Source organism: Arvicanthis niloticus, chromosome 19 (assembly GCF_011762505.2).
Source record: "Arvicanthis niloticus isolate mArvNil1 chromosome 19, mArvNil1.pat.X, whole genome shotgun sequence".
Classification (NCBI taxonomy): Eukaryota; Metazoa; Chordata; class Mammalia; order Rodentia; family Muridae; genus Arvicanthis; species Arvicanthis niloticus.
In genome coordinates, this window is record NC_047676.1 from 32,783,503 (window position 1) to 32,798,224 (window position 14,722).

General features: G+C 42.9%; 1 protein-coding gene across 1 annotated transcript in view; it reads right to left on the minus strand.

The window, feature by feature from the left end:
- Nucleotides 1–14,722, minus strand: part of Oxct1 (3-oxoacid CoA-transferase 1) — a 124,599-nt gene that overhangs the window by 17,796 nt on the left and 92,081 nt on the right. Inside the window, exon 14 of the mRNA XM_034523346.2 lies at nt 13,330–13,419. Within this exon, the coding sequence (XP_034379237.1) occupies nt 13,330–13,419 (90 nt within the window). The remainder of the gene's footprint in view (nt 1–13,329; nt 13,420–14,722) is intronic.

The window sequence follows — 14,722 nt, forward strand, 5'->3', positions numbered from 1 at the left end:
ACAGAAACTGAAGGAGGAGCCATCCAGATACTGCTCCACCTGGGTATCCATCCCAGGTGCAGTCACCAAAGACAGACACTGATGTGGATGCCAGGAAGTGCATGCTGACAGGAGCCTGATATAGCTGTCTCCTTAGGTCTGCCATACCCTGACATATACAGAGGTGGATGCTCACAGCTAACCATTGAACTGATCATGCTGTTCCCAATGGAGAAGTTAGAGAGAAGATTGAAGGAGCTGAAAGGGTTTGCGGCCCATGGAGAGAGCAACAATACCAACCAACCAGAGCTCCCAGGGTCTAAACCACCAGCCTGAAAGCACATAGGGAGAGACCCATGGCTCAAGCTTTATATGTAGGGGAGGATGGCCTGTTGGGCATAGGTGGGAGAGGAGGTCATTGGTCCAGTGAAGGCTGGATGCCCCAGTGTGGAGTAATTTGAGGGCGGGGAGGTGGTAGTGGATGGGTGGGTGGGGCACATCATCATAGAAGCAGGAAGAGGGGTTATGGGATAGGGGGGTTCTGGGTGGAAGGGAAATGGGGAAAGGAGATAACATCTGAAATGTAAATAAAATATCCAATAAAAAATTAAAAAATAATAATAATATAGCATAGGTAGGAATGGTGTAGATGTCTCACCAAGGAAATTTTGCACAAAACCTGGTCCTTCTCATACTATCTGTGTGAGACCGGTGTGTTCATACTTTTCTTGCCTGTCTCACTTTACAGTATTATTAGATTTAAATTAAATGCAGCATCCAACACTTTGTATGAATAACTGTTAACTGCTGTTGTTTATACAACCTATAATTAAAATTCATGTAACCTACTGTCTTAGTAGGGGTTTGTATTCCTGCATAAAACATCATGACCAAGAAGCAAGTTGGGGAGGAAAGGGTTTATTTAGCTTACACTTCCATATTGCTGTTCATCACCAAAGAAAGTCAGAACGGGAACTCACACAGGGCAGGAACTAGGAGACAGGAGCTGATGCAGAGGCCATGGAAGGGTACTGCTTACTGGATTGCTTCCCCTAGCTTGTTCACCTTGCTTCCTTATAGAACCCAGGACTACCAGCCCAGGGATGGCACTCCCCACAATGGGCCCTTGATCACTAATTGAGAAAATGCCTTACAGCTGGATCTCATGGAGGTATTTCCTCAAGTGAGGCTCCTTTCTCTGTGATAAGTCCAGCTTGTATCAAGTTGACACAAAAAACCAGCCAGTACACCTACCAATAAATTCTTTATGAGGTTGAAGTCTGACACAGAAGTAAGCAAAGAATGGGCTCAATTAATTCCTCAGAGCCACAGAACTAATGAAAACAGTACATATTTGGAGACACACCATAAGGCTCACCTAGGAAACAAACACTGGGTGTATTTGTACAGTTAGAACAATGTAGCTAGATGACTCCATTCACACTTAGCTCCAAGACAGAGCAGAGATCAAGGAGAGAGTGAAGATAACATGCACACAGATGCTAAACGTCACTGTGCAACCACTGACTCCCACTTTAGCACTTTCCCACGCACGCTGAGCTGAGCCTCACAGTATAGTGTGACAGCTGCATACATCAGTGATTCACAGAGCAGGAGCGATTGCTGATTTTGAACGTTTAAAAATACATCCTAATAAAGTCTGTCGGTACAGTATGGCAGCATCAAAACCACTGCAGGAGTCTGAAGACTAGTACTCTCATTTAATGGAGACCTGGAAGCATTTATCTGGACCTTTAAATTCTCTAGGTTGTAATCCTCTGTTGCCTGGATCTGCTTTCCTGATCAGATCAGAGACATTGGAGGTGCACTGAACAAGGAGAAGGGGTTGACCTGATGCTTAAAAAATAAAAGCAGGGGGAACAGGATCAGATATGGGCGTGGAGGGAGGAGAGAAGCAGAGAGGGCCAAAGAATGAATGATAATACAGAGCCTGGGGGGAGGAGGTACTCTCTAGAAGGTACCAGAGACCAGGCACGTGAGAGACAAACTCATTGGGAGTGACCTTAGCCAAAATGCTAACATTAGGGAGAGTCCACCTCCAGTAGATAGACAAGGCCTCAAGGGCCTCAAGTGGAGGGACTGGGTTACTAACCCACAGTCAAAATTTCTGACCCAGAATTGTTCATACCTAAAAGAACTGCAGGAACAAAAATGGAGAAGAGACCGAAGGAAAGACAGTCCAGTGACTCTCATGAGGGGCTGGGGCGGTGGGTACACCAAGACCTGACACTATTACTGATGCTTACAAACAGGAGGCTGGCGTGGCTGTTCTCTGAGAGGCCCTACCAGCAGCCGACTGAGACAGAGGCAGATACTTACATCCAAACACTGGTCTGAAGTCAGGGACCTCTGTGGTTGAATTAGGGAAAGGATTAAAGAAGCTGAGGGGGAGAGTGACCCATAGGAAGACTAGCAGTCTTAATTAACCCAGACCCCAGGGAGCTCCCAGAGACTGAGCCACCAACCAGGAGCATACACAGGCTGGTTTGAGGCCCCTGGCACATAAATAGCAGAGTTCTGCCTGGTCTGGCCTCAGTGGGAAAAGATGCTCTTAATCCTCTAGAGACTTGAGGCCCCAGGGAAGGAGGTGGCTGGTGGCAGGAGGCACACTCTTAGAGGCAAGGGGAAAAAGGAATGGGATGAAAACTGTGGGAGGGGGGACTGAGTGGAATGATATCTTAAGATCATCATAACTAATTCCTAAAATCCCATTGACTAATTCCTAAATCCCATCTGTTTCCCTGACATCTTTCTTCCCTTCAAGACCTTAGGTACTTTACAATTTTGTTTTTCAATGACCTGTACTTCAGAACTTTCTAAATTAGCTTCCTTGAGAGCTCTTTTAATTCTTTAGATCTCTACATGAAGTCCTAGAGCTACATTTTTCAGTAATGACCAACTCTGGTTAAATGATAATATCTCTTGCTACCATAGCAGTACATTTCAGGGCATCAAAATGAACTTAATCCCATGTAACCAGCTCATTTTTTCACATAACAGAATGTTCTAGGAATTGGTCATTCCCATGTTACCAGGTACCGGGGAACTGCACCAAATCACATCCCATCACCTCAGAGTCAAATGGTCATACCCTTTCTAGTTGTCAGAATAGCCTCTCTAATATACCTTACATAGTATCCACTCCAGTGTCCCAAGGGCATCCATAGGGTGATGGCTCTCTTTGATGCTCTGTGCTTCCTTCCCCCCACTACTCATGTTACAATGTTCATCTCCTATCAATTCCTAACAGCTTCTGAGCTTGCTCAAAGTTGAGACCATTCATCTCTGCATCTATAGGAACAGGAAGAACACTAAGTATACCACAATGACCAATATGCTGTTGGATATTGCAATGTGGTTCAGAGTACTCTGACAGAGAAGGAGCTATAAAAGACCATGTGACTAAGTAAGTACCTGTGGGCTGCCTGGGGCATCTCTCTAGCTCTCAGAAATATACTCCCATAGTTGCACTATCTCTGAGCTCAACAGAAGTTCATCTAACAGAAAGACTTGAAAGGAGACCACAAGATTTGGGTGGGAAGAGGGCAAAGAGGAGGAGCAAAGACACAGCAGGCCTGCAGTGTGAAACACAGAACATCAAACAGAAATGAAAGGGACTTCCGCCTCTTCCACTTGCCCCTTTCTAATCATTAAAGCTTGTTATAAGCTACCAGATTCGGAACTCTGTAGGAGAATAATTAATCTTTGGTACAAGGAAGCCAATATCAAGTGTCTCTTTAACCTCAACACGATGTCACAGAAGCCTGCTTGTCTGCATGCCCAAAGCCTTCTCCCTGACCACCCCTCACCATAATGCTGAAAACAAGTGAACTATTTTCTACATACACGTACACTTCGTTGTGGAATGCCATGCTTGGTACCGATTACATGACTGTCAGGTTACTAGGATGACTGAAGTGGGGCATAAGAAAATTGGGTTGGCTAAACAAAGAAAACCATGTGCACAAAGTACCTGGACAATATATAAGCTTGCTCTCGCTGAGTTTATCCTCATGGGACATTTTAGCCTTTCTGGGTACCTATTCAGTAGATCCTAACAGTTCTCATCGGGCACTGGTGGAGACGGTCTGTTTGCACAGAGATGTTTTATAATTTCTGGATTTTGTTTCCCTTAGATAGCTATTGTGCCTATGCAACTCATTTAAAAATACTGGGTTTAATCCCAGTCCTTTTGATAGCTGCTGTGACAAACTGTTTCGGAAAATTAAGTAATTCAAGTTAACAGTCAGTCAATCAAACTCATAGTCCTGTTAGATACTACTCTGGATTTCACATAAATATACATCTTGGGTTGTACAGATAATAGGTAGCTGGAGACAGGCAATGTTTGCTTATTCAGATATGCTATAGACAGCTGGTCTTCAAAAGTATCAGAAATCCACAGAATATGGCCTTTAAAATCATTTTATTACTAAGAGATCTTTGACTATGAGACAGAGTTACTCTTGACAATACCCCCATTCCACATCGAAGAGCATGTTAATCATCAATACCCTCCGTATGGAGTTGCTTCAGTTGTGGCAAACTAGCCACTAGGAGAAAAAAAGCCCCAACTTTATCTGCAGCAGAATACTGTCCAAATAGGACAAACGGATACGGGATAGTCAACCGCTAAGCTCTTTCAAGACAGGGCAAGCTACTCCTTCATAATTCCTGCTTCACTTAAAGCCTGTCAGATGTTCTGGGCCAGGTGCTCCGATGTTGTAAGGAATATTGGGGACTGTCCAGGCAGTAAACTATTTTTGCCATTTCTGTGATTTTTGGAAGCTGCATCCCTGTGCTTCCTGCATACTCAAATAATATGTATTCCTTCTCAAATCTCTGATGAGGTTGAAGACTAGATAGTTAATAGTCTCACAATTAACCTTAAGTTGTTTAAGATTTAAGAAGATGCTGTAGATCTAAAAAGATGTTTTTTGAGAATGGTAATACAGGTTAAGATAATAAAAGACTTAAATACAAAATTCTAACTCAACAAGATAGAATAGATGATAAAATACTTTATCTAAATTGCCAAGTATAGTGGACTAGACATTATAAATGTATATCTTATAACTTTCATAATTGTTATAATTGTGTTCATTTTATATCTGAGAGAAAAGGAGCCTTTTATTGGACTAAAACGGGGAACTGTTGAGGTTGGGTCTGTTGCTTTCTACTGTATACTAAGCGAGGGCCCCCAAGACCTGGTTGTCCCAGAGATGAGAGTCTACCCGTAGACCCAAGTGACACTATTTGTCCTTGTCCCAAAGTCATTTCTCATTGGTAAATAAAGATGTCTACATCTATAGCTGGGCAGAATTGAGATAAGCAGTTTTGGATGTTAAAGAGCATGCCACCATGGGTCAGATGAGTCATGAAACAATGGCCATGTGGGTTGGCTATTCGGAGTTAAGAGCAGCCCAGATGAAACACCGTGGATTATATAATGGGATTATTATATAATATTATATATTATAATGGTTAGGAAACAGACACAAGAGTATAGAAGGTAGATACCTCCCCAGGATTAGTGCTGTCTAAGAAACATTATAAATATAAAGGTTGTGTGTGTGTTTTATCTAGAAATTAATGGTCAAAGGCAGGGTAAAAACCCTGGATTGGGATTAAAAATTTCTACAGCAATTATAAATGATCCTTATATTTGGATGAAGTAGTAGTTAGTAGTCACAGGGATCATTGCCAAATGAGACAATGGATGTGGCAAGCTGTTTCCCCCATGAAGAAGCTTCAGGGTTTTGAGGCTCTGTCTCTTCAACAGGATCATCATAAAAGGCTGTAAAGGCTGGATCTTGCCATCTTTAGCGTCTGTATAGCAGAGCCCAGAAATAAGTAGGAAATTTTCTCCACTCACAAAAAGGAGTGCTAACTTAGTTTTTTCTTAGTATAATTTTTTCTCTTTCTTTAAAAAAAATATAGCATTTTATTAGCAAACCCAAACTTTTATAGTTGAAAATTATTGGATTGTGTCGTGTCTACATTGAGTTATTTGTTTCTCAGACATGTTTACATGTGTTTTCCCTTTTATTTCTCCCTTATGTAAACATGTCTGTGTTCTTAGTTTGATATTATGATGGTACCAGGACCCTGTGTGTGCTAAGTGTACATTTTACTACGAAGTTACATATACCCCAGACCCCTCAGAATTTTGATTTGTTTAAGGTAGACTATTTTTCTTCCAAACCATATAGACTAATTAACAGTCAGTATAGAAAAAAAATGATAAGCTTTTCAAGATAATAAAAACACAAGCAGAAACTACCACTAACTATGAAAATCCAAAACAAAAGTATACTTTATTTAATTGAAAGTACTTTTCAGTGTTGCCAAAAATTACCACAGAAATCTTTCACATTTGTTGCTGTTAGTAACACATTTGGTCTAAAATAAATGAGATTAATAAGCTTCGGTCCATTTTTATAATTCTCTTTTAGAAAAAAAAAAAAGGAAAGAGAAGATAAAATCAGCATCAAAATATCTACTCGAGACCTGTGTTCCCAGATAGGTTAGACTAAATCAGAAAAATCATTCCCAAAGATTCATTCTCAACTTCATTAACAACACAATTATGATTCCACTTACTCCCTCAGAACCCAAATCTCTCACTGTATTAAAAATAAAATATAAGCCTTCCTCAGAAACAGAGCTCTCTTTAGTGTTCTCAAAAACAGAGGCTCTGCCTTAGCTTGTTTACAGTCAATGTTAAGTGCAGCTCAAGTGCTCTGCCCCCAGACTTCAGCATTCAGTACTGAGAAGGAAGTACTCGGTTCCCACTGTTGGCGGTGACGGTGATAGCACTGTCAGGAAAGTTTTACAAAGGCAAAGGAGGTTTAGAGGAAGAACACCCAGCCTCTGGGTTAGTCCTACTCTCTTTCCATTTGATTTTAGTGGAATATTTAATTTCTATGGAGTTTGGTTTGTCTATCTGTAGAATGGAAATAAGATCTGCAACAAGGAAATGGAAACTCTGAACATCAACAACTGGGAAGGGCTCAGAGTATTCTATGTGCTTAGAGTATCATAATCTGAATTATGAATCAATTCAACAAGAATTCACCCAGCCTGACTAATATTTTCTATACTCTAACACAATGGCACCATTGGGCCCCACTCTCACAACACACAGAGTAAGAGCTCTGTGGGACTTCTCACCTTCTAATGAGGAGGTGTAGGAAGGTCAGTAGAAAGGCCCTGAGAGAAAGCCTCTCTGGTACCTTGAGCCTGAGTGATGTGTTGGGGTGAGCCACACAGGTTGTCTAGGGGAGGGCATTCAAGGCATACAGAATAACAAATACAAGGAACCTTGATGCAGGATTCTGTCCCATGGGAATTTTTCAGACTTTCAAGAAGGAAGTCCAGTGGGAGTAGAGGGAGGGAGAGAGTGGTTGCAAGTGGTAGGGGAACTGAGTCAAACCATATCATGTATACTTTAGAGACAACAGTGAGGAGTAGTCTTGAATCTAAGTGATATGGGAAGCTACTGGAAGGTTTCTGGGCTGAGATAGAATGCCATGTCCATGTGCTTGTGGGTTCATGAATGCATGCATGCATGTGTGTAAAATAAATGTGTGTGTGTATACACACACATATACATATATGTGAATACACACATGCACATACACACACATACACACACACACAAAATATGTAAAGCCTGCTTGCACCTAACCCTTCCACCTTTGCTCTCTAAGAAGGACATAATCAATCCCCAACAATCACTGTCTTGCACTGCCCTAATATCCACTCACTTATCTATTATAACACTAAGGTCCCTGTGAAACTCTGCCCTGGCAATCAGCTGTCCCTGAAAATGCTTCACACGTCCCATGGGAAATTTGTTGTCGCCTCTCAAAATGAACTGTCTATTCAGCCATGAGACCTGTCAGACAGCCTTCTATCATAAATGCATAAGCAGATGTGTCTGAAGAACCACATCTCTTCGTTTTTATTTCCTCAGTCCCTAACATAAGTGCCCATCACATACTAGTCCTTGATAAACACTTGATGCCTGCATACAGAGGCAACCCAACACACCCACATAAAGTTTACCTACCAAATTTCAAGGCAAAACATCAAAAAATATTCCTTTGGCTATTCATAGAAGATAACAGACACTCCACCTGCAGACCCATTTGCCTAGAAAGTGTTGGGCCTTGGACGAGGTAACTCCATTTAACCTGTTACCTTCAGTCACGTAGGACAGGTAGAGGGTGTGACTAACAAGTCTCCACCTCCAGAGATTTAAATATTAATGAATTATCAAAAGGCCAGGGGCGTAGCTAATTAAGTTATTCCCTCCCCTTTCTCCCTTCCCTATAAGATTGGCCTCCCCTGGCTTTTGGAGGGGGAAGTGCGTATCACTTTCGTCCATTCACCATGTCATGAACAATAAAAGCTTTGGAAAACCGGACTCCATGTGTCCATGGTCTCTCCGCCTGATTCCCAGCTTTTGGAACCCTGGAACCTTGCCGATGCAGCCACTGGCCTGCCCACTGACAGCTGCGTGAATGTGGGATCCTCCGCTGTCGGCGCGGGAAGCCCTGATGCCGGACCGCCCTGAGACTCTGTCGCCTGACTCCCCCCTCACCCCCCACCCCCGCCCTCGAGATTTCTTCCCCACAGAAAGCTTTGTACAGGTGGTAGTTACCAAAAGAAACACCAAAAGGGTGACGTGAGGTGAGTAGGGTCACCCAAGGACAGGAGCCACACTGGAGGAGAACTGAAGTCCTGGAAACAAAGATGGTTTAGGGGGACTGGGGAAGGGGAGCTGATCCCATACTGCAGATGGGCTAAGGTAACCCAGGCAGCGTTGACTGCATCAAGATTTAAAGAGTAACTATTTAGTCGATGTACTTGATTACAAGGAGGGTCTCAGGCAATTGGAAGACTGTCAGCACACTGCAGCAGGGACCTAAATAAACAGGAGAGAAAAAGCAGAGCAAGGAGAAGACTACAGAGTGTTGAGACCCGCTCTGCCCCATGCTAGGGATCAGAATGTCCCGGACTGCTCTGCTGCTCTGGTCTGAGGGTCAGGGTCTAACAAGAGAGAGAGTGGGGGGAAGAAGGGAAAGAGATGCGAAAACTAGAAACAAGCCAGAGGATCTGTAGTCAAGTCTCGTTTACTGTCTCCCATAGACTATATTCACACCTCCTATTGACTATTACAAGAAAATCCTGGGTATTTATAAGCACAAGCAGGAGAACACAGGTAAAGACATTCCACCACGTGCACCATGCAGCTGGGGTCACGAAACAGCAAAACAAGCTATGTGGGATAAACAAGATGTTTGTCAGAGTGTGCTCAGCTGTTGTAGGCTGTTGAAAAACAAGTCTCTATCAGGGTATATGGCTCGAGATGGCTGCAAAGTTGATAGCTGCTTTCTAGCCGCTTTCTGCTTAAAGTCGGCTCCCAACAACAGAGCACACAGATCCATGTTTGTGGAGATCAGGTGCAAGCTGAAGGACACCATGGATGGTTCAGATAGAAAAGTGGGGAGATCAGATTTCTCTAGTTGAGCTAAAAAGAAGATGAGACCATTTAGGAGAAATTGAGATAAATAATTTCATTTGAGAACACATTGTCATTGAGGTTGCTCTGGGACATCCAGGTAGAAGTTCTCTAAAAGGAATTAGCAGTACAATTCTGGAGTTCACCAGGGTATTACAGTTGGAGACAAAGGCTTTCTGGAACCACTTAGGGAAATACAATGGTTGGTATGAAAACAATGTTTTAAATAGTACCCCAAAAATCATATAGAAGGTGTAAGGCTCAGAGGCCCAGAGATGGAGCCCCAAATCCTGTTGGAAACTCACAAGGAAAGGAACTGGACGACATCTGTGAATCCAAGTTGGCAATGTAATTCAGCCCTGAACAGACAGAATAAGAGCAGAGTACTATAGATGGATTCATCTTTAAAATTATAACTCAAACATTCCAGATATCACAAATGTTCAAATAGCACTGACCTCAGCCCAGGGGCGTAGAGCAGACATTCAAAACTGCTGTTTGCCACTGGACTACTGAGCATCCAGGGGAAAAGAAGATAACACAAAATCTGAGGACATAAAAATGCAGAGACAGCTCACATTCTAACATTGCTTTCTCTCAAAGCCTATACTGATGGCTTTCTCGCCAAAACAATGGGAATTATGGTTGGTAAAGGGGGCACAAAGGAGTCTCCCTGAAACTTAAGGTTCCTGAAAGGACAAATTTGGGTAAGATGGGTAGAGGCAGGTCAATGTGCAGACCATCTGTGAGAGTAAGGCAGACATAAGCTGGCAGAGATGGAATCAAACTCCTAGCCTGGCTACTTTCCTACAGTGGCTTGCCTATATTCTGAACTTATTCAGAGGCCCTCTAAGAAAGTGAGACTAAATCTGTGCAATGCTAGGCACACACCCTGCTGCTAAGGACCCAAACGCTTCCTGATTTCCTTTCCAGTTTTAAAGGGCAGAAGACAGACTAGGTCAAAGACGAAAAGAAGAAAAGTATGTGTGTAGGGAACTGTCCAAGAGGTAACTTTTAAAAACACTATACTTTCTAAAATGAAGAGAGATGGGAGGACAGCAAGAAAGCACTCTCTGTACAATTCTGCCTTAGTATTATTATATCCCAACCTCAATAAAAACAGCATCCCAGTGTGATGCTCGCACCTGCTGGTGACCCCAGAAGTTGCCAAAAGCCAAGGAGTCACTTGGGAGCAGAACCAGCAGGCAGCCAGTTTTGCAAAGATGTTTTAATGAAAGAAAGATGTTTTAAAGGTCAGCCAGTGCGCCTGTAATGATGAGTAAGGACTTGCAAAAGCAGAAAGCCACACCTGAAACACGAGTGGGCAGGTATGTCCAGACACAGGAACAAGAACACACCCTTAAGAATGCAAGGCTCCATTCCTCTCCTGTTTGAATCCCTTTGTGAGCTTTGTGCTCTGAGTTTATAAACCTGTGGGGGCTGCTTATACACTGTAACACAGCAGCAGTTGCTAGGCAGCCCCAAAAGGATGGGTGGCTAACTGGAAGGGCTATCAGGAATTGGAAACCTGTCCCTTTTCAGCATGGAGGACTTGGCAAGGTTCATATACACATGCCATTCACAGTGAGTTCAGAGGAGCAGTCTCAAGCAGCATCACGCTACAAGTGAGACATGAGGACAGATGCTTTTCTGGACAGTATCTAGAGCTTAACTAAATGTTACCTGTGAAGAGTCTTAAATAACTATTCTAATCACAGCTGTGAATAATGTAGTCCCAGTACTCTGAGGCAGGAGGATAACCATGAGTTTAAGGCCAGCTTTGCCTCCAGGGTGAGGTCCAAACAAGCTTGGGTTAGAAAATGAAACTAACAAAACCCCCTCCATCTAAGTTTTTTTTTTTTTTTTAAATAATAATAATAATCGCAAGTAGATTTTCTTCTGCTTTGTTCAAATGAAAGTATCTGTGGGAAACCCTCCAATTCTAGTAAGAAACAACCCAATTTCTCACTGAGAAAGAAGGGAGAGAAAACATGTGACCTTGCATTTGCAGTGAGCTTTAGCAGGGATTCAGTCAGCTGCAGGTTTGAAGCACCATTTATTTTCCTCTATCAGAAATTCCAGTTGAGAAGAATAGACTTTGGGGGGGGGGGGGAGTGAGGGAAGAACATTTGTTAAAACACTGGCCTAAAGTTTTGAAAATGAATGTGTAAAAATAATCCAAAATAAATCAGACTCCATTGCCTATGCATCAACAGTACAATAACAACCAAGGGGAAGTTGGATGGAATTCCCTCCAAATGCATTATGTTCCAGAGAAGACTCAGATTTGATTTGTGGCTTGGCTCTCTTCCGCCTCCGAGATGAGCATTTTGGATGCTGTGCAAGTCATCTCGCAGACGTCACCTGTGTTGTTTCCCCTTCTGTTATCCTGAGTTCACGCTCCGCTGCTCACTTCCCACTGTTTTCTAAACAACCTATGCTAATTCATATTTAGGGCAGTTAGCATTCACAGCTCTCTTCATCAACACAACTTTCCCAGCCAGCAAGTGAAATGCAAAGCTAGCCCCCTGCTCTTACATGGGCTGGAGCATCACTAAGTCAAGGCAGGCAGGCACACAACCATTCCACTCAGATTAGCAAGCCTCACAGAATGAATAAAGGAAAAACTAAGGCCATAGCAAGCGAGGGACAGACCATCCAAGACTGACTTCACCAATCATCAGAAATCAATAGGTCCTAGACAGGAAAGACAATAAGAAGTAAGCAAGTTGTACGAACAACTAAAAGACTAACAACTAAAGACTGGGCTTCTCAGTAAAAGACAAGTCTCAGTTTGCTAGTCATAAGACCTCAAACAAGTGACTCTTGGCTCTGCTGCCAGAACCAAAACACCAACTGGGTGGGTGGATGGGGGGGGGGACTATTATTAGAGGCCAGTGAGATGGTTCAGTGGGTAAGAATCCTTGCTTTCAAGGCTCACAGCCTGAGTGCAATCACCAGAACCTGAACCAACTCCTATAAGTTGTCCTCTGACCTCCACACGCATGTTGTGGCAAGCGGATACATGTACACACAAGCAGACAATACATAATGTACATATGTAAGTAAACAGATAGCTAAGGAAACGTAGTGAAAATATGATACTTATTATCAACCTTATGGACGTGCACACACAAACGCAGAATTGACCGACCTGTAGTAAAAGCCCCATACATGTTAGCTAGTTTTATTATAGGATAAAAGGAGGGAGAATGTTGAAAATGAACTCCATCAGATCAGTGATTTTGGCTTACTCTGGTGTTATTGCCAAATCCTAGCTATGATCACCCAGCGTCTAGGAGGCACCCCATAACTGATACTTTGTCAAAAATGTGCTTCTCAGAACAAGGACATTTGCAATCCCCCCCGTAGCTGTTATGTCCTAATACACTCTGGAAAGAACCCCACAGGCTTGGTAAGAGGCCACACCATGCCCTTGAAAATACTGTTACAAACCCACATCCCAGTGTGCTTTTCACGTGACCACAGTGAGTGGCGACTATCATCAGCTTAAATCAGGAATCCAGACATCTTCACTGACTCCAGAGACAATAAAGCTTTAACTTGGGAGGTGCATACAACTGTTCAAAGGACACCCTGATACCTGGATCCCCTCAAAGTTGGACAAGCATCTGGCCAGGCAATGAACTGCGACCTTTCTAAGTTCTTTCCCTTTTCAATATAAGTGCCATCACCTTGGATAAGCCAGAGAAAACTAAAAACCACAAGTCCGGCGACACGGTACACTGAGGCTCAGCGTACTGTGAGTTGTTTCAAATTTGTGTGGAGACACGTGTTACCTTTGCAGAGTGTTCCATGGTGACCACCACTTTGGTTTTGGAACTGGACACTAAATCCATGGCTCCTCCCATTCCTTTCACCATTTTCCCCTGTAAAACAGAAACAGAAACTGGGTGGTCATGCAAAGTTTACTTCTATCAGAAGAGGAAGTGTGCCCGCTAACTTGCCAGCACAAGCCAGCGCAGGGAAAAACCCATCGGCTGTCACTACTCAGCACTCAAAGCTCTGGAACCTAAAATTCTCTTATTCTGTTAGCCTATGGTCAAAGGACAACGTTCGGGATAATTTTTCAATGTATTTATAGTTGCTGCTATTATTATACCATTACTGTCTGTGCGTACGTGTGAATGACACAAATGTATGCATGACGTGTCATGCGTGAGGAAGTTCGGGACAAGCCTGTAGAGCTGGTTCTCTCCTCCCTCCTTTCCATAGGTTCTCAGGATCGAGATCAGCTCCTCAGGCTTGTGCAGCAGGCCCTTAACCTGCTAAGCCATGTGGCCAGCCCCCAGGATGAGCAGTATTACCTCACTTTCACTAAGCAGTCCTAATACATTTTTTGTTGACAACTTATTAGTACTAAGACAAGTTAATAAGAAACTAATATAAGAACCTTCGTAGAATTCTTGCAAAACCTGAAATGATCAGATTGAAACCTTGATAGCCATGGCCTTTGTTTCTGTCTTTCAAACATGTAGTTGTTTTTACCTATTTGTCTATTACTGATACTTTCTAAGGCACTTTTGGGTTTCCTATAGATTCGCATTAGTAGACTGAGGCACTAAAGGAATCCTCTAGCAGTGACTAATAAGGAAGTTGGTTCTGTTTGTCTATCCTTCTGGCTCTGGGCTTTCATCTTGCACTTGGAAAAGAGGGACAGAGAACAAAAGGGAAAACCCACCCAGTCAAACAAAAACACAAATGAGGAGCTGCATTCAGAAGTGTCCTGCCGCCATTGATCTGTTCCGACCCACCCCTCTACCTTCCTTCATTATTCATTTATCAACCACCTTTGATGTGCCATGCACACCCAAAGATTCCACCCGCTTGTTCTGTCTCCTGGATACAGCGTTTTGGAAAACACAGGTGTTTCCAAAGATGATGAAATAAATCCTCCCACGGCACAGTGAAAAGACATGACTTCTAACATAGAAACTTCCTTAACATTTTATTTATTTATGTATTTATTTAATATTTTTAAGCTCAGTCTTCTAGCTCACTGGTCATTAAATACTCTCCAAACATCTCAGAGCTCCGAGGGGATTAAAAAGGATATGTGTGGGTCTAAAACAGGACCTCACATCCATGACGTCAGAGACATCTCAGAAGTAATCACAGCAGGATACAGGTATAAATTAGATGAGCATGAGCGGTGTGTAGGAAAGGAGGAAG